The 19,562-nt window shown below is 39.0% G+C and overlaps 2 protein-coding genes across 2 annotated transcripts in view; both read right to left on the bottom strand.

Moving 5' to 3' along the window:
* The window catches only part of LOC139673312 (mucin-5B), a 63,331-nt gene extending 63,232 nt beyond the window's left edge, over window positions 1-99 (bottom strand). Inside the window, exon 1 of the mRNA XM_071558774.1 lies at window positions 50-99. The gene's annotated coding sequence lies outside the window, so the exon portion shown is untranslated. The remainder of the gene's footprint in view (window positions 1-49) is intronic.
* Window positions 100-2,654: 2,555 nt separating this feature from the next.
* MUC2 (mucin 2, oligomeric mucus/gel-forming) overlaps window positions 2,655-19,562 on the bottom strand; it is a 59,216-nt gene continuing 42,308 nt past the window's right edge. The window contains exons 42-61 of the mRNA XM_071559311.1: window positions 18,642-18,878; window positions 17,179-17,421; window positions 15,268-16,142; window positions 13,948-14,122; window positions 12,991-13,238; window positions 11,646-11,829; window positions 11,319-11,523; window positions 10,572-10,768; window positions 9,835-9,904; window positions 9,422-9,522; window positions 9,233-9,264; window positions 8,881-9,058; window positions 8,161-8,265; window positions 7,504-7,544; window positions 6,781-6,903; window positions 6,236-6,334; window positions 5,443-5,571; window positions 4,723-4,762; window positions 4,308-4,437; window positions 2,655-2,910 (exon numbers count right to left, since the gene is read on the bottom strand). Of these exons, the coding sequence (XP_071415412.1) occupies window positions 2,655-2,910; window positions 4,308-4,437; window positions 4,723-4,762; window positions 5,443-5,571; window positions 6,236-6,334; window positions 6,781-6,903; window positions 7,504-7,544; window positions 8,161-8,265; window positions 8,881-9,058; window positions 9,233-9,264; window positions 9,422-9,522; window positions 9,835-9,904; window positions 10,572-10,768; window positions 11,319-11,523; window positions 11,646-11,829; window positions 12,991-13,238; window positions 13,948-14,122; window positions 15,268-16,142; window positions 17,179-17,421; window positions 18,642-18,878 (3,668 nt within the window). The remainder of the gene's footprint in view (window positions 2,911-4,307; window positions 4,438-4,722; window positions 4,763-5,442; window positions 5,572-6,235; window positions 6,335-6,780; window positions 6,904-7,503; window positions 7,545-8,160; window positions 8,266-8,880; window positions 9,059-9,232; window positions 9,265-9,421; window positions 9,523-9,834; window positions 9,905-10,571; window positions 10,769-11,318; window positions 11,524-11,645; window positions 11,830-12,990; window positions 13,239-13,947; window positions 14,123-15,267; window positions 16,143-17,178; window positions 17,422-18,641; window positions 18,879-19,562) is intronic.

The following is a 19,562-nucleotide window of genomic DNA, read 5'->3' as shown; positions in this document are numbered from 1 at the left end:
TGAGACCCCTGTTGTTCCCCCAAGTCCAGAGCAAAAGGAAAAGGAAAACCTGTTGGTGCAGGCGAGGGCTGTGGTCTGGGCGAGAGCGGTGATCTCCTCCTGTCAAGGTCCTGCTGCTGCTCTGGATCCGACGAGAGGTTCCCGAGGTCTTCTTACCCACCCCTTATGTACCCTCAGGGAGCTCTCAGTCCCTCCCCCTGGGCGGGTACTCACACAATGGGTGATTAACTCTGGGAGCCAGGGGGTGTTGAACTGTTGATGGCCCATTAGCAGCTCCGCCCCCCTCAGGCTGGGTGTGAAGTGATAATGGCTCCCTGGGCAGCTGCTGCTAATGGCCCATTGACCTTGGGGAATGAATAGAGGGGGTAGAATACACAGCTTTGATCACCCTCACACAGGGTTAGCTGGTCCCTCCTGCTGAACTAGGACACTGTCCCAAAGACTCTTTGTGGATTTCTCCACTGAAAAAAGTTTCATCTGTTCCATTTTGTCATCCAGTTCCACTGGAAATTCAGGTGCAAACTGAACCACAAATATCTAAGGTGACTAAGAGTGCCAAAAAGGGTGGGGTTTGACATGAACAATTTGACCCAAAGCTGCCAAGCACTTGTAAGAATTCTCTGAGAACATCCACTTAGGAACCTGCTTATGGGCAGCACTGACCCAGCACCAAAACTGAAGGAGCTGCAATAACCCAGAGCATTGTAACAAACCCTGTCCTGTGTATGCATGTTAATATCTTTATGAATAATTTTTTTCATTGCTTATTAAGAGCATCCAAGTGTCTGTGGGAAAGACTAGCATTCCTTCTTCTCAAAGGTAAAACCCTCTACTTGATAAAATGCAAAGTCCCTTTGGAGGCAACTTGCTTTTTGATCTGAAGTGACTTTACCATTCTTAGCCATAGACTGCCCTGCAGTGGTGAAGTCAAAATCCGCAGCCTTATTGACTTATGCAGGATCTTTAAACTTCCTCATTAAAAAGTAGTTCACCCATCACTAGAAGGGATAGAAAGAGCCCACGCAAACTACAGAACAAATGAAAAATTAATGAAGAACGGGAGATTTAGATTTTAGTATAAATATAGTGTGCAGATGACTACTACTACTGACTAGTAATATTTTATCTCTTTTTAATAGGAAACAAGGCAGATTAGATCACATCTTGTATCTGTTTGTCTCTAGAAGTTATTTTCTGACTTCAGCCAAATTTAAGTGCAAAAATGAAAATTTCAAAGTTCTAAATCTCAGCAGATTTTGAGAAAAGTAGTTTTTGCAAAAGACTAGAGGAAATGTATGGCTGCAGTGTTAGCACAGACACTGTTAGACAATAAAGAATCCACAGAGGAGAGTGACTTTGTAAATGCCCCAGGAGATAAGTATCTGTCACATCTCATAATGAATGTAGAGATAAAAATCGTTAGAAACCCATACTGAAGCAGAAACCAGATTTCATTAGTTTTGGAGTAAACTTCATAAACTGACAAAACTTCTTTAAATAGCTACCTCTTCAACTCCACAGAAATGAGCTCTCCAGTTATAGTATTGTAAAGCTGAAAGAACATGTGGAATTTAATTTTCTGTGCATTCCTACCAGTGTCTACATTCTAAGCTGCAGCATATTTGATAGGCCAGTAGTAGCACAAAATGGTGCCACCAATCCTTAGGTGGCAAAGATGCTACTGTTGAGGTTGGTTGTTGCTCAAACTCTCAGAAGGGTAAAGCACAATTAAGTGTTCATTAACAGAGACAAAATAATGCCAAACCCTTTTCCCCCCCATACAACAGGTGTGGTTTAACCTCGTTGTACTTCAGATGATGCAAAAGATGTACATCTTCTGGCTAACCTGCTTCAGCTCCCTTTACATCAATATCAGATCAGATAAACAAGCAATTTTGAATGCAATTCAGCTATTCTCATTTGGATGTATTCTTTGTTGTGAAACGAATGTCAAAAATGGTTATTGCTCTCCATTTGCAGTAGAGGAAGCTTAGGGTTACAAGGTTGGAATTTGGGGAGCTCTTACTGTAGGACTAACTATACATCCTGAAAGCACTGTGAATGAACATATGTGAATATGACACAGCCGAGGGACTAATTTTTTAGTGAAAATGCACAATTGTGATGAACTGAGGCAGTTCTAACATACACAACTATGCTACAATAAGAGCTGGTGCTAAACTAGAAGTTGCTTCAAGTCATGTGAATCTCTTCATGATAATTATTCATCTTTGGCTTTGTTCTAGCAGACAGAAACAACTTCTCTCCCACCTTAACATTGATATTTCAGTTTTTGAGAAGCCAGAAATAGATATCCCAGAAATTTAGTGTATATATCGCTTGACTTCCTATAACTTGAGAAAGAACTTTTCTTCTCTTTTCAAACTCAGACTTCTAAAGACAGTACATAATAAGTACAAAAGCCGTGCTTTTTCAGATTTGCTTTTAATCATTCAGAGAAAAAAAGGAGATTGTAAAAGGACCCAAAAGGCTGTGCACTTGGAAGAATGCAAATTTGCGTTCTTATTTTGTGACAAATAAATAGAGAACAGAAATGATACAGTAACTGGCAAAAGCAAAGTTCAAAAGGAGTCAAGGAAGATAAGAATGGTGCACAGTCCTTTCAGTCAAATGATGCTGGTTTTTTTCTGTCTTCATTTTGATGTTAAGCTGATGGCCCTCTTGATACGGTTCAGAGAGCTTGCCTTGTCATTTTCTTCTCTCTTCTGCAACTCTCTGGATCGTGGGTAGTTGCATTCAGTATCTTGACAGCTGCAGTTTTCCACGTATATATACTTATGTGAAATTGCGTGCCCACCAGGGCATTTCAGCTGCACGTGCTTCTCCGTAGTTCGTGTTTCTCTGCAGCAGGAACAGCTGTGGTCCATAGAATTGGCCTCAGCAGAGTACCTTTAAAATAGAAAATGGCAAAATTACTCTGTGCCAGAGGCCAACTTGCAGAAGGAAAGCGTGAACACAAGTACAGACTCATGTGATAAAAGCCACCATTGTGGCTAATGAAAGTGCTAATCTCATCTGACAGAATAGTGATTACAATAACATGGTTTTAAAGTTCATTGCACTTGCTGAGATTTTTTTTTCAAACAGTTGGTATCAAAGTCCTATTAAAAAAATCCCATGAGTTCTAAAAGATCAGCTTCCTTAAATCCTCCTCGTAAGCCCAGCACTGATCAACGGTAAACAGACCAGATCAACAGCTAAGGGGAGACAATGCCCTGAGCTAAATAAGAAAACTTCATAGACAAAGGGCTACAATGCCACTGAAAATGGCATCACATCAATCAGTTGGCTACAAGGGCTACAATTGTGTCATGTGAATCAAATACATATCCCAGCCAGCACTGTGCTAACAGGAAGGGAAAGCTGCAGCTCTTTCAGTTTCTATCTCAGCAAAATATTTGCAGCCTTGTTCATCAGTTTCCCAAGCACCATTCATGCAGAATATGGTAATATCAAGTTATGAACCATGTCAAGATCCATCTTTTTCTTGTTATTTGTGTGCAAAGGCAACCACAGAAAGACCCTAAAATGATAAGGTTTTTCAAAATGCTAATAAACTCTATGGCCAATCACAGTTCTGTGTGATACTAAAGAGCAGTTTTCTCCCATGTAAGGTACCCTGTGGCATGCTCAGTGATAGTCAGTGAGTGACAGTTTCTTTAGGGAATTAGAATTCTGGTTTTCCGCTGTTTTAATAGCTCACTACCAGGTGTCCTGCTAGCCACTTATAGCCACTTTTTGGTATATTCACTCATTCAGAGAAAAATGTACTGTCAAAATACTCTACTAACATCACCCCTAAAGCATTAGTTTTCTAGTTTATTTACTGTATAAAAATTACACATATTTGAATCTTCCTTTAATAGATGTATGTGTATTTCATTTTAGATGTTAACTAAAATGTTGAGAAGCAGCTTTTAGCTTGTGAACATCAAGCCTGCCTGCTCTCTGGGCTCATTCCCATTACAGGAAATAATCCATGATCTTTTTTGATGACTTCTAGTAAAGGTTGTCTGACACAAATGAGAGACAAGGCAGCTCTTACTGGATGAATAGACCTTATCACAGCTGTCTGAATCCCAAGGCAATTTAACAGAGTTTTCTGCTTTGTATTAAGACAAATCAACTATCCAGACACAAATTTCATCATTTTGTGTCTATGATTTTGGGAGCAGATAGTCCCAGGTCTTCTACCATTCTGTAGCCTGACTATTTGTTGTTCTTTTTATATAAACAAGGTCAATGCCAACAGAATTTAAATCTCATTGTCCGATAAGTTGACTTACAGTGAGAAGGTTCCACATGTTCCTTCACATTCAGTCATGTCAACTCTGTCCACAGAACGGCAGCCATTATAGACAATGAAGTCTTTTCTGTGACGGACAGAGCATGGTGTACGACTATCCACAGGTGCACCTATAGGGAAAGATCAGAAAATACCTGCAGTGAAACAGCTTCAGAAGTTTCTTGCAGTTCAGCATTTCCTGGGCTTCATTAATGCACTCAAAGAACTGTCTTAAGTGATTCTTCTGCTTCAACTTAAACTTTTATGGAGAGATTGGACAGTGAATGCATGAAATAACAAATATAAACACAAAAGTTTAAATACAAACATATCAGCCTCTATAGTTGGAAAATGGTTTGAGTTAAGAAGACAATTCATTCTCTGTACTGTTGATTCAAGAACACTGATATACTTACAGGTCTTGCAGCAACCATTAGGTAAGAATGAAATAGTTCCCTAAAAGAATAAAGAAACAGAAAAAAATTATGTTGTTTTATTTGCCTGTATTTAAATAGACTTTCAGGCCAGTAACTAAGAAGAGAAATTCACCAATGACAGGAAATAACCAGCAAAAAACTGTAGCATTTATCCAAATAAGCAAAAATAATGGTCTCTTCCAGACATGAAATCTATCAATTTGTAAAGAATTGTGAAAATAAAAATAATTCCTTGAAGGAAGTCTTCAGTTAACATCATGCCATTTTTCTCAGAAACAGTTCCAACAAATGTTTTCTTGGAGTTTTCTGTATTTGAATGGGGAGTATGCATGGTGTTACTGTCAGCCTACTGACTGAACAGCTTGTGTTTCTGTAACATTCAAGAAAACATGGTTCTTCTTGAGACAGGACCCCAAACAAAGCATTCAGCAAAGACTTAATAATATCTCAGTGCTGACCAGTATTTTGGCTACTGAGAGACTGTTACCACTTATAAGTCTTGAATCCTCACCCAGGTATCTTCTTTTACACTGCATGGGGCTGTGCATGGATGCATTAGAAACTTTTGCCCTTAGGACTGAGAAACTATGGTAAAGGGTCATCAGAGCTTAATTTTACTTTTGTTCTTAGTTAGATGGCTGAACTAAACTGAAGAAATCTATGTATGGACTAGAGGGTAAATTTTCTGATTTTACTTACAGGTTTGCAGCTCTCCTCATTAAATGCTGGACAGGTAATCTCAGATGTGGAAGAGATAAGCTGGTTATGGACATCTACACAGCTATAAATGGTGCAGTTATTGGTAGGATCATTTTTAAACTCTCCAGGCTGCAAGCAAAATGCAAAATGTAATAAGAAAACCTGAAGGGATCTTAGACAGATATTTTCTTGTCCTCTGACAATGACTTTCCTCTTGTTTCCCAGTCGATTATTTTTAGGTTAAGAGTAATTTCAGATGCAGATTATTACATGTACTGCAATATGCCATACGTGGAGAGAATCTTCAGTTTTACATGGGATTTTTCTTGAGAAAGAAAAATGCCTCTGACGTATGTAGAGTACCTTAACAAAATCATCCACACCAATGGATTTTGCCTTGGGAAAGTTAGACTGTTATGTGTTAATTAAGAACCACAACCCTAAACTTCTGAACTACAGAGGCAATAAATTTTTTCCATATGCAGGCTTTACTAGTGTTTTTCAGTATGCAGAAATCCAATAACCTAGATAAGCCCAAGCTTCCAAACACTGGACGAAAATCCCTTCCAATGGTATTGGATTTGTCATTCCAGGAAGAGTCTTCCAGAAAATTTTATTTCATGAGACCTACCCTTCAGGTCAAAAAATTGTAGATAGGTTTTGCTTTAGATGAGTCTTTGATTTTTCAGGTGAAAACTTACACTAAGCCTTATATCTGGCAAAGAGATGTTCCCCTTCTGAAACAGGGAACTTTACAAATTTGGTAGAGACATCGAATGTAGAGCATACTTACACTCAAGATGAGTTCAGCGCTGTTGGCTGCATGTATAATACACTTGGTCTGCACACATCTTCCACAACATTCACCTTTCACTGGTTTAATTTCAAATCCCTAGATATTAAAATTAATTAAAACCAATAGCACTATAATAGATGAATTTTTGAGAAAGAAATTAAAACATACAAATCCATTAGCTGATTATGTTTTGAAATGCACTATAGATTTGAGCCTTTCTGTATCCAACCCAATAGAAGACAAGTAATAAAAGTAGATTATAGATGGAATAAATTAATGCACTGCAATAATTATGTGTAATAATTAAATATCCCTCCATTAAATGCTCTACAGAAATTTCCCAGCAAATCTTGCCAATGTGAACTGAATATTGTCAGAGTCAAGCTGTATGCAGTAGAATGATCAAAGGACAGTTGGTATCCATGCTAGAGTTGGTCTCTGAATTTCAGCTCCCTGTCCTTTGCTCAATACCATCAGACTGATTTTCCCATACATGGGTATTTTGGGGCTTTTTGTTTATTTCTTTTAAGTTTGACACTTACCGGTTTACAGTATGTGTTGCATGGAACAGGTTTGCATGAGATGATATTCAGTTGAGTGCTGACGTTAACTTCACTTGTGCAGAAACAACTCTGACACTTATCAACAAAGACTGAGGAGTTAGGCTAAAAATTTTAAGAAAAAATCATATATTAATGGTATATGACATATTTGACAGACATTTATTAATTTCAAAAGATATGTAAATCAAGTAATGGAAAAGGAAAAATCATAAAGACAATTGGATACCTATTTGGCTAGACATTTATGAAGACAACAATTTAAATACTGAACATAATTTAATGTGTGTCTTTACTGAAGTCCTATATAATAATGATAAACTTTGATGTTAAAGGGATAGGTACAATTACTAGATCCAAGACAATTTGCTAGAAAACTAGGTTTGTTTAGAATAATATTTTTAATTTTTGAAAGAGTCTTAAAATTGCAATGATGTGTTGAAAATAAATGCAGACTGACTTTCTAAAATGCAAGCACACTTAACCCGAATCTCTCTCTGATACTGACGTACAAGCAATTTCTTTCATACATGGCAACCTTTTCAGAAAAGTTTTAGGCTTTGTCAAATTAATGAACTCCTGACAGAAATTTGAACATTTCTAAAATATTGGTTGTATGGGATAAACCTCTTCATAGAACTTCTGATCATGTATACTAACAGGTCGTATAAGCATCGTTAGAAAACTGTTGAAACAGGAACTTACCAAGAACTCAGCATTCTGGTGGACGCAGACTCCCTTGGGAACTGTTAATAATCAAGGAGTTCGATGTTAACATAGGAAAAAAGGATAAAACATCTTCAACCCACCCTAGTCAAACTCATTTCTTCCACCATGAATCACAATTCATAGGGTCAAAGACACTGGTTACTCCACAATTCAAGTAGCAGATATGACAAGTATAAAGTATAAGAACTAATGCTGCGTGTGCAAAAAGGGAAGATTTGTCCCAATATATGCAATACTGTTCACAGCCAAGAATGTCCACTTAGCAGGTACCAAGTACTTCCTTCTTTCAATTACCAAGAATAAAGTAGTCTTCGTAAAGCTGTCTTCTACTGGGGATGCTTGTAGGAACTTTTTGCTAGATTCAGCCAAGACCACAGTCACAGTTAATCCTGAAGTTGTTGTTTCATGTATTTATAATCAGGAAAACTGAACTTCAGTCACCTGAGCTACATCTGACTTCCTAGTCGTCATAACTATAGCAGTAGTAACTAATGTTAAAAGTAACTAATTTGTAGAATCTGACTGTGTTTAATGCCTCCTTCAATGGGCTATTCCATACAGTCTTATAAACTGTAATGCTAAATGATGCAATATCTAATGCTAATAATTTCAATATATTTCCAAAGAACTTACCACATTGGTACACAGGACAACACTGACCACTGGGAATATATGAATGAACTTCAAATCCCAGTGCACACTTGGGGGCTTTAGCTGTGCAGAAGCTTGTATTGCATTCTGAAGGGAAAAAAAAAAAAAAAGAAAAAAAGAATAAGCCTAAAAGTACACTAATTCACAGCTACTAGAAATAATCATTTCTCAAAGTATTTAGGATGAACTTTCCAGTGCTAGGAAACAGTCCAGATTCTCTTCAAAGAAATAAATTGCAGAAAGGGAACACATTTTTCCTAGTAAATGCAGGCACAGGTTTGGGGGATACTACATTATTTTATGATCATTTTTCTATGATGAAATTATCCCATGTTAATAAAGTATCTCAATTCTATGCAGAGAAGTAATGAACAGCTGTCACTCTCTCCAGAATTACAGATAACTGCTGCAAAATGAAAATTCATAGAGAATTGTTACTTGAATAAAATGTGGTCCCTAACTCAAGAACTACAGATTGAGTTATGTTGAGTCCTGTAACTGTAAATGTAGTCATCCTGAATAATTTCAATATTAAAATGCATTTTCCCTAGCACTGGGCAAGCTGATTTTAAAAGGCATGAATAAAAATACTATTTTGTGACTCTCTGCTGGAGGTCTCTGGTGTTAAAGTAGTTCAATGTCTTTTCCTTTCTATTGTTTCCAAGCAGTATAGAAAAACTAGAAACAAAAGTATAAACTCACTGCAGGTGACAAGAGGGCAGCAGGAGTCTTTAGGATTGACTTCAGTGACCTCATAGAAGCCTTCTCCATCACAAGTGATCTTATTTTGTTCAGCACATACATGAGGCTCACATACGATGCCATGTTCACCTTCTAGGCAAATACAGTCCTGACAGTCTATTGTGAACTTCTCCCCAAACTGTGATTAAAGAAAAAAAAATGAGTGATTGCATAGTTACCATTGAAGAAGAACAGAAGTAAAATCAGGAATAAAAAGTTGGGAGACCATAAAACAAGCTTGCACCAGTGAAGACTGCTCTCCTCTACCAAGGCCCAATTTCTAATTCAAATTCAAAAGCATATGGCATCATACCTCTCTTGGTATCATATCCACTCCAACACAGCCTGTGGAAACATTGAAATAAATTTCCATTACCAGTTACATACCAATATGCATCTCTACTGTATTTTGACTCCATACAGTCAGATCTATGTGGCATACATGAGAAGGAAACAATAAAAAGAAAACACACATGCATCCAAGTGAAGCAGTAAAACTCACCACAGGTTTTCACGCAGACATCCACACCGGAGTCATACAACATTGTTCCATTAGGACAGAAACAGCCTTCCACTTGTTTAGTTGAAGTTTCATTTTGCTGACTATGAGACAAAATATTCAGAGGAACACCATTACTCATCGGCACATAGAGGAAGATTATGCCAAATAGCTTTTCACTAAAGATACGGTGGCAAATGATCAGTGCATTTGTGATTAGGGATTGTCACTGTTTGTGTTTGCTATAGCTGAACAACATAAACAATACAGGCACCCAGATTTAGGATTGCCAGAATAGTGGTAATAATTTTGACAGTTTAAGACATGAGAGGAGGTTGATTTTCCTCATCCACCTGTGCATTATATGTGACTGAACAGTTGTACAAGCTATAACTATCAGGGAAGGAATTATTTACCTTGATTTGCAGGTTACCTCTTTAGTAGGACCACATGCTCTGTATTCTTTACCTGGTGGGCATTCATGAGCTGGAATGGAAGAATAAAAAGGAGGAAGAGCTCAGTAACAATATCATATAAAAGTCCCATGACCTTCTGCCAAGAACTTAGTATCATATAAAAGTCCCATGACCTTCTGCCAAGAACTTAAACACTGTTTATTTGTTTTCCTATGTATCTATGACAACCTTGAGAAACAAAGGAAAAAAACCTCAGCTATCAGTCTAATGTCTCTGAATGGAATTATGTTATGCAATCCAGTCATAGAGATACAGCACCATACTTTACATTAAGGCAATAAAACCAAGACTCTACATCTTCACTACAATTTTTTTTAATAATTTTGGTCCCTTTTGCACAAGTTCTCAAAAGGGAATGTATTCCTATTCTTTGTCCTCTTCTTTTTACAGCTGAAAAATAATGCATATGTCACTAAATGGAGAGTGATCTGCTGATGCCTACAAAGCACAAAACTCTCTGTGTACAAATAAGTATGAACTGATACAGATGTTTCTGGCCCAATCAATAAAAGTTTATTTTTGCAGGCTCATTTATCATTTCCATTGTCAAAAATGCTACCTGCAAAATAACTTAAGGAAAGAAACTGATGTGATTTATTGGTGTCTTCATTGCTCGGAAAGCAGTATGACATTATTGTTGAAATATTTCCATATAAGCTTCCCTAATAATTCAAGACAAATGGCCAAATACTTACAGCATACACCATTGGTGTGACTTCTCCAGTCAATGCATACACCTTGATCAGCACAGGTGGCAGCATAGATCTGCAGACTTGAGCATTCCAGGTCTAGGTTGGGAAGTACACAACTATCAAAAACACAGGCTGCATAGTACTTTTCAGGCTTCACAAACTCATGGCATGGCTTGAACACACTAGAAACAGAAATACTTATCATTATTAGTTGTTGAATGATTCCCATTTTTCAATGTGCTTAACACAGTATGATGTGGCAACAGTGGTGATTAAGGCGATGTGGACATGGACTATTGAGGGTATTTATCCAGATTGTAACTTTCCAATATATCTTAAAGTATTCTCCATTCACCCACAAAACACTCTGATACCAATATTTTCAGTCCAGGAGCTACACCAATATTACTGGGTACAATCATGGGCTAACTCTCTAAAGATATTTTGTTTGTTTGTTTTTAATTTTGTTTTCAGATGGACTCTGTTTTCTGCTAAGTGTATATGAAAAAGGAAAGAGCATAGGACAGGAGAGGGCAGAGAGTGTAGAAGAACCAAGGTTTATGTAGCAGCCAGAGGGTTGAAAGAAACTGTAAGCAAAGAATAAAAACTAGAAGCAAAAGGAGTGGAAGCAATCCATAAAGCTACAAGAAATAAAGGTAGAAACACTTTTCATCCTAAAATTTCCACTTAAATTGAAGACCAAAGGCTTGTAAAACCAAGAGGAATATCTACCTTCCCAAAAGAAGCTTGCAGATGGAAGATTCTTTGCAAGGCTCTGTTGGGGTTGTGCTAGGTGAACTTGTAGGAATTAGACCTGGAGAGCACTGTGGTTTGGAGGGATCAACAACTTGCCAATGATCTGCCATGGTTTCACAGTTTTCTGCAATTTTTCCATTTGGCAACATGCAGTCATCTGCTGTATTGTTATTGCAAGTACCTAAGAGTGGTAAGGGGAGAAAGAATTCAACTCATAGATTTGTTACCAAATTCCATTCACTTTTTTAGCAGGGCTGTCATTGTGGTTTTCTAGAGTACAAAAATCACAAGAGCAAGCCTTACCACACTGCCCCTGAGTGTTGTTTCCAAACAGGCTGTAGGGCATTCTGATAGAAAAGGACAAGCCATTGTAGGTCACATTCATTTTTAGCTCAGAAATTTCCACAACGCGATTTATGCCTGACTCATAAATGCTGACACCAAACTTTTTATAAGGCAAAGCCACTAGCTGGTTGTTTACTGTCACCTAATAAACAAAGGAAAGCAGAAAAGAGGCATATTAGTTTGACTCTAGGAAACAATAGACTGTTCCTTTGCATTACAGGTAGAATTTAAAGGTAGATAATATCCTTTTCACTTGTAACAAGTGTCCTTGTGTTTCCTGTTATGCTACTGGTAAGCCAAAATTTTCTTCTATGAGCCAAAAATAATCCCATCAACCTCTGATAAATTAGGCTAAAAATCAAGGTTTAAACTTGCTAAATCCTAATAGTCAACAGATTTATTAGAGTGGCTATGGCACTGAGGATATCTTGTGAATGTGAAATATAAAATTCTCCCAAATTAATGACGTATAAAGTTTTAACTCTCTTGGAATAAAGGGAACATGCTTGTAGGAAAATTAAATGAAAGAAATAAGAGTAAATCTGCATTATTTATTTAATACAGTAGCCATGGTATGATTCTGTGATTCTGTGAACTAGCACTACTACTTTTACTCAGCAACGGTAGATTTCTTTGCTTTAGACACACAAAAAAAAAAAAGGTCTAAATGTTGTGAATTTTCAACAATCTGCTGCAACCTAACTTGTAATATTCTCAAACAATAATGTACAAAATAAACCAAATACACAGCAAAAAGCTACAGAAAACCACCAAACACTTCTCCTCTAACTTTGAAGCCCCAAAGCTGGGACATCATGTTTAGCAATGATTTAAATGTATAAGTGTCCCTATTCAAAAACATTTAAAAGGTGACACAAATCAAAACTAGTAATGGTACTTCTAAAAATGCTTAAGAAGGTCAATACTTTATTGTTATGACTACTTTACCTTACCTTCTCCCATTCAACATTTACTGCTTGCTTTGTTACATTAATGTTAATGATAAATTAACTTATTTCATATCCTTAACTCTTAGTAATTTGTCCACACTTGTGTATTTGGAAGAGATAGGACACTGCAAATATTCGAGATCAAAAAGACAAGAGATTGCAGAATTTTTCCCCCTGTATTCAGAACCGAAAAACCAGTCCTTCAGACCAGTCCTATTTTACAATCTAAACTGCTATTGAACCTAAAACACAGATTAGTTTTAATTTTTTTTCCAAACGTTGTGAATATAATTATCATGTTGATGTGATATTAATATTTGAATCAAGAAATCAGTGGTAACATTCTGTAATACCTCTACTTGTAGAGTATTCGGTTTTGCTGTTGTCAACCTCACTTCCTGAGTCTCGTGTCTCACAATGAGTGTTCGAGGACAGGACACCACATCATGTGCCTCACAATGGTAGTTATCAATGTAGACACCAAAGTTGTCAACTGTCTTATTAATCTCTTCCACAAGGACATATGTACAATTCCCTTGATAGCTGTAGTACAGTCCATCAAAAGTCATGTAATGTGGGTCTCCCCAGCCAGTGCAGTAGCCTAAAAAAACATACAGCTAAGTTAAACTCTTATGACAATATACAGAATCAGATCAGACTACAAACAAAATCTGTAGGCATGGGAATCATCTCATCAAACTTTAAGCATTTAAATTTTTATGTGTTTTTGCCAATGCACGAGGTCACTATGTAGAAGTCATCAATAGAAAAACAGGTACTTTCAAGGCACAGTTCATCTGACATTACTGACAGGCAACTGAGAATAGAATTGACTGTACCACAGATACATCTTTACCAGCAGTCTGAACAAGGAACTTATATATAGGCTTCTAGCCTATAGTCTACATCTGGACATTTAAATCTTTCTTTAGGAGACCATTTTATTCTACTAATCCAGTAGTTATGTAGAAATGATGGCAACTTAAGCAAATACCTCAAGTACCTCAAAAGAATCAATGAAACACTCCAAACTGACCCACACTAGAAGACTGAGGGTCACAGCCTTGTGCAATACTTGTCCCCTGATAAATATTATTGGTCTTGACAGTAGCAAGAGGTGGTGGATTCACCATCCCTAGAGATCTTTAAATGCAGATTGGATGTGGCGCTGGGTGCCATGATCTAGTAAATGAACTAGGGTTGGACCAAGGGTGGAACTCGATGATCTTGGAGGTCTTTTCCAACCCAATCGATTCTATGATTCTATGATTGTTCCCACAGGAGATTAAATATTCAAAATATATACTTACAATCACACTCCCAGTGCCAACAGCATCCATCCTCATCAATAACTGGTACAGGAGAAAGTCCATTGGTACAGGTAGGTTTAGGAGGTGGATTACAGATTATGGGAATCACCTGGACGATATTGTCTTCTATACATATTGCCTTAGTGCAGTTACAGAGCCACCATGATTCACCTTGCTGTGTTTGAATAGAGAGGGAGAGGGGGAAGACAGAGAGAGACCTTATGAAGCAGTGAGACTGATTATCTTTTGCAGATTTTTAAAATACCATATGTTTCATCACAACTTTTTCCCCACCAGAAATCTGAAAACAGGAAGTACATTGACCAGCACTGTCTAGGCCTGGAAGATGAGCTAGCAAACTGAGAGCTGTTAAGTGAAAAGCAATACTTACAAAAGTCAAGCCACTAAACTGAAATAGGGATCATCTTTTCAAGCCTCAGCTATCAAAAAGTTAGATGTTTGACCTAACCTCAGCACCTAGACAGCCTCTCTAAGCAAAAATAAAAGACATTGGTCAATATCAATGTTCAATATATGATCAATTCCCTTTCATGAATGTTCAGAACAGATTAACAGCTAAAGCTACAATGAACATCAGTTCTTTGGAGAGAAATGTCCAAGGTGGTTATGCGCATGCATAGTGATTGTATGCATTTTTTTTATCTTTCACCAGTTTTTCAACCATGTATAATTTTTATTCCTGCAGATCTACTGAGCAAGTTGGTAGGCATCTAAGATGTGAGAAGGCTTTAGAATGGTACAAGACATTAATTTCTCTGAGTCAGAGATGGAGAGTTCAAAAAGAAAATTAGAAGTCTGAGCCAATTTGACGAGCATTTGAATGTGGTGATCTGTTTCACAGTGCTTTCCTGAAACCAGAATATGAACAAGTATGACTCATTCCAAACTCAGACAAATTCAGTCCTCTGGTTTCTTGTTGGGCTGCACTGTAAGCTCACAACTTTTACCACTCTGGATCTAGTCAAAAGCAGAAATAGAAAACAGGTTAGCACCACTTAGCTCTTGGTTATCTCTTCATCAAAGTTATCGTACAATAAAGAGAAACCTTGAACACTGATCTACCTCCTTGAAGAAAGCTTTCTAAAAACTATCCTTGAAGAACTAATAGCAGTATATAAGGTATCAATCTGAATATAATTAGAAGTCTTGCTAATACCCAAGGAAACAGAAAGAAATATAACAGACTGAATCTTCCCTTTCTATCCAGTTTAATGCTTGCTATGTAGGTTACTAACATTCAAGTTATGTGTTTAGTCTCCATCCAAATCAGAATGCTAAAAAAACATTAATTCTACTCACCTCATAAGATTCATTAGGAAAAATAGAACAAATTTTTTTAGGAGTAGTTGGTGTGAGACCTGTAGTTGAACTTGAGCCTGGAGTAACTGTACTGTATGTAGAACTTCCTGTAGTGGTGACAGCAGTTGATGTTGCAGTTGGTCCAGAGGTACTAGATGAGCCGGGAGAAACAGTTTCAAAGGTGGTGGATGTGGTGGTTGCAGTGCTTATGTTAAAACTGCTAGAGGTGGTCCCTGAAGTGGTGGTAAATGTTTCTGTTGGAGTAGTACCAGAGGTGGTGACTGGAACAGTGCTGGTTGATACTGATGGCACGGATGCAGTACTGCCAGGAGTAGTCTCCAGTGAGGATGGTCCTGAAGTTGTGGTGATAACGATGGCAGACGATGTTGCTGGAGTAGTGAGAGTGGAGAGTGTGTGGTCTGAAGAAGTGGTTTTTGTGGTCAATTCTGTTTCAGTGACTTCAGAAGTGGTGGCTGTAAGTGGGGTTGTTGATATTGGTGGTGGTGCTACAGAAGTGCTGCCTGGTCCTGAGGTTGTGGTGCTGACAGGGGTGGTATGTGACCCTGTTGGAGGGCTTGGGGTCCTGGTGGTAATGGTCTCACGGGTAGATGTTTCTGTCACTGGTGTGGTGCTGGTGGATGTTGAGGGTGTGGGACCTGAAGTGGTGGTTTTGGGGGTTGATGTTGTTTTAGTTACTTTAGAAGTGGTGACTGTCTCTGGGCTTGTTGACATCGGTGATGTTGTCTGTTGAACAGTGGTGCTTCCAGTAATCCCTGTACTTCCAGTTTCTGTTGTTTTACTTGTTGGTAGTGGAGTAGCTGAAGGAGTAACTGGAGTACTTGTCTTTGTTGGTATCTCTGATTCACTTGGACCCACTTTATGACAGGGAGAAAACACAGTATTTTAAGTAGGGAATTCGCATTTTCTTTGTAACCTCATCTCATTTTCTAATAAGCATATGTAATTCAACAAATATAAACATAGTCTTTAGGAAGGAATAAAGCAAAAACTGCTTTATAAATGGTTTTTGCATTACAGAGAGATTATTTGAAAAATCTCCTACATCTTCCATAGGAGAGGTTGATATAAACACTTTATCAACAATCAGTGTCAGATGGAACAGCTAACTAACTTCATACTCAGAGAAGAGTTCAGCAGTACTAAATCCAGGGGAAGCCACTTGAGTGGTAAATGATCAGTGAACTTTTTGGTTAATTCTGTATTGTTATCATACTATATTCTGTGGACAGACCATTGTCCCCATGCTACTTCATATGGGACAGTCATAGCACCATTGCTTAGGCTCAGTTGTTTGATTCTAACAGAACTGAGCAGTTCCCAGGCCTTTAAGAGAACTAACTCATGAGATATTTTGGGGTGCTAGAAAATCCAAATTCACTTTTCTGCCTTTTTTTTTTCACATGGCCACTTTTCATTATGGATACTAATGCAGAATCCTTTAAAATAGTATTTGATTAGTATTTTTAAAAGTGTTCAAGAAACTCAGAGGCCAGCCTCAGAGCCATCTGTTGGTGCTTTTATAGCATAGCTTGACCAATGTCAGATGGAGAATTGCTGTGTATGTAATAAGAGTGCAGTAATAATACTGGAGGCAGTAAGACACAGAGTTTCTGCCCACATAGTCCACAAAGAGAGCCTGTCAATGAAAATTAAATCACATTTAGGTGAGGACAGGAAAACTTCTTTATGTGTTCATGCATTCTCACAGAGGAAGGTTCCCTGGGACAGTAGAGGAGACGGACATTGCTTCAGAAATGTTAGCTTTCTGTGATTTTTTGGAGATACGCATGAACTACCCTCCTGCCGAATACAGAAACTAAGATATATGTTAAGCTGCCAATAAATTCAAACTTCTCAAACCAACAAAGGAAAAGAAAGTCACGGAATTACCTATTGGTAATGTGGTTGGAGCCTGAGGGGTCCTGGTGGTAATACCCACTGGAGGTGAGGTGGGTGTTGATGAGACAGCAATGGTTGTGGTTGTCCACGGGGTGCTGCCGCTGGTGGTGGTGGTGCTAGGTGGCACAGTGGTGGTCCTGGCAGTGCTGGTGGAAGTCTCCTCTGGTGTTGCAGTGGGTGTGGTTGTTGACTGTGTTGGAGGGGATGTTGTGCTTGGTGTTGATGAACCTGTGCCTGTTAGAAAGAGCAGGGACAGAAAAAACAGACAAAGGCATCAGATGCATGAGTGGGACTCAATATGCACTGAACAGAAATTGCATGTTTGGCAGCTGCCACAGACCTAGAGCAGTTGCTGCAGATGTAGAGCTGCCCACTCTTAGCACATGAAAGGTCCCTATCACTAGCTCTTCCTCTGTGCCCCAAGAAAACATGTTCCTTGGAAATCCGTTCACAGACAGAGTCATGGCCCTTCTATCCTAGTAAGGAGTTTAGGGATGGTGCTGGAAGTTGCCTCTCACAAAATCAGAAAGACCTACCAGTAGGTAAGAGAGGAAAAAGAGCAGTGATTTGGATCAGGCTGCAGATTTCTATCTCTGCCTCACTACCTAAACAACTCACTAAATCATGGGGCAAAAGCTGAGAGGAGAAGCTGTGGCCAGGGAATGAAATATGCACAGCAATACAGTCCTGCCTGATTGTAATGGGATTTCCCTGCAGTGGAATGTCAGTCTGATGAAGGACATCCAAGAGTTCTTGTGGATCTCATCAGTCAAAGTCCACAGTTCACAGCAAGTGGCAGTCTGCAGAGTGAAACTGTTCTCAAAAACCTGCCAGGGGAATCCTTCCTTCCTACATCTAGATCCACTGCCAAACCTTAGGATTGACAGGGAAAAGCAGGAGAAAAATTGGAGGAAAGTTTTCACAACTATGATCAAACTGCATAAAATACCAGTGGCAGAAAACAGAAGCCCCGCTCCAACTGTATACCATAGATCCATTGACTGTATTCTGGCCAGCTGAAGGACAAGGTCCAACAGCAGTAAAAGCAAGATTTCCCATCAATTCAGCATCTGTCTAACCTGGGTATCAGGATGAAATACCTTCCCAGAGCCCTGTTGAGTAAGAAAGGCCAAGAACTTCTCCCCAGAACCCCTGAACTTTTGCTCCTTCTGGAATGACCATCCCAAGGACCAACTCTGAGCAAAGGCACCTTCAGGGGTAGCTCAGTAGTTATACCCATCCCTGATCCCATAGAAAGGCAGAAGTAGTCCCTGAGATTAGCTCAGCTGCTTAGATCATGGTGCAAATAACACCAAGGCTATGGGTTCAGTCCTGGTAAGGGCCATTCCAACTCAGAATAATCTGTGAAATCCCTCTGTGAAATGGAGTTGCTCATGAACCTCTGTTACTCCCCCAAAAAAGGGAATACATGAGAACACAAAAATCAAAAGCACCTGGAGTTGATTTGGTGGTGGTGTATGTTGGTGTGGGCAAGGATGTGCTTGAAGTAGTTGGAGTGGGTGTTGGTGATCCAGAAGTGGTTGTGGTTGTCCTTGGGGTGCTGCTGCTGGTGGTGCTGCTTGGGGGCACTGTGGTGGTGCTGGCAGTGCTGGTGGAAATCTCCTCTGGTGTTGCAGTGGGAGTGGGTGTTGATGGTGTTGGAGGGGATGCTGTGCTCGGTGTCGATGAACCTGTGCATGTTAGAAGTAGCAGGGACAGAGAAAACAAAGGCACAAGATGCATGAGTGGGACTCAAAATGCACTGAACAGTTATTTCATGTTAGGCAGCTGCCACAGACCTAGAGCAGTCAGGCCACTCTTAGCACAGGAACAACCTGCATCATTAGGCCTTCATTTCTGCCCCCAGAAAGCACTCTGTAAATCCATTGGTCTCAGCCCTCCTTTCCTACTAAACAGACTAGGGATGGTGCTAGAAGGTTCTTTTAAAAAATTCAGAAAGACCTACTAACACGTAAGAGATGAGGAGGAGTAATGGGTTTGATCTGGCTGATGCTTTCTGTGTCTGCCTCATTACGTAGAACATCTTCCTAACTCAGGTAGTAAGAGCTGAGAGGGGAAGCTGTGAAGAGAACAGAAAGCACACACAGCAGTATGGTCCTGCCTGTCTGTCAGGTACTTGTCCTGATGTCACCCTCATGATTGGCTTCCCAGAGTAACAGTGGATGTCATCAGCCAAAGACTACAGTTCATAGCAAGTGGCAGTCTGCAGAGTGAAACTATTCCCAAAATCCATATAGGGAAACCATTCCTTCCTAGATAAAGAACTACTGCCAAAAGTTAGCACTGACAGGTCAAAGCAGGAGGAGAAGGGGAGGAGTGTTTGCACAGCTGTGCCCAAAGAGTGCATGAAATGA

The sequence above is a fragment of the Pithys albifrons genome, chromosome 6 (genome assembly GCF_047495875.1).
Source record: "Pithys albifrons albifrons isolate INPA30051 chromosome 6, PitAlb_v1, whole genome shotgun sequence".
NCBI classification, from domain to species: domain Eukaryota; kingdom Metazoa; phylum Chordata; class Aves; order Passeriformes; family Thamnophilidae; genus Pithys; species Pithys albifrons.
This window is presented reverse-complemented; position numbering and strand designations above follow the sequence as displayed.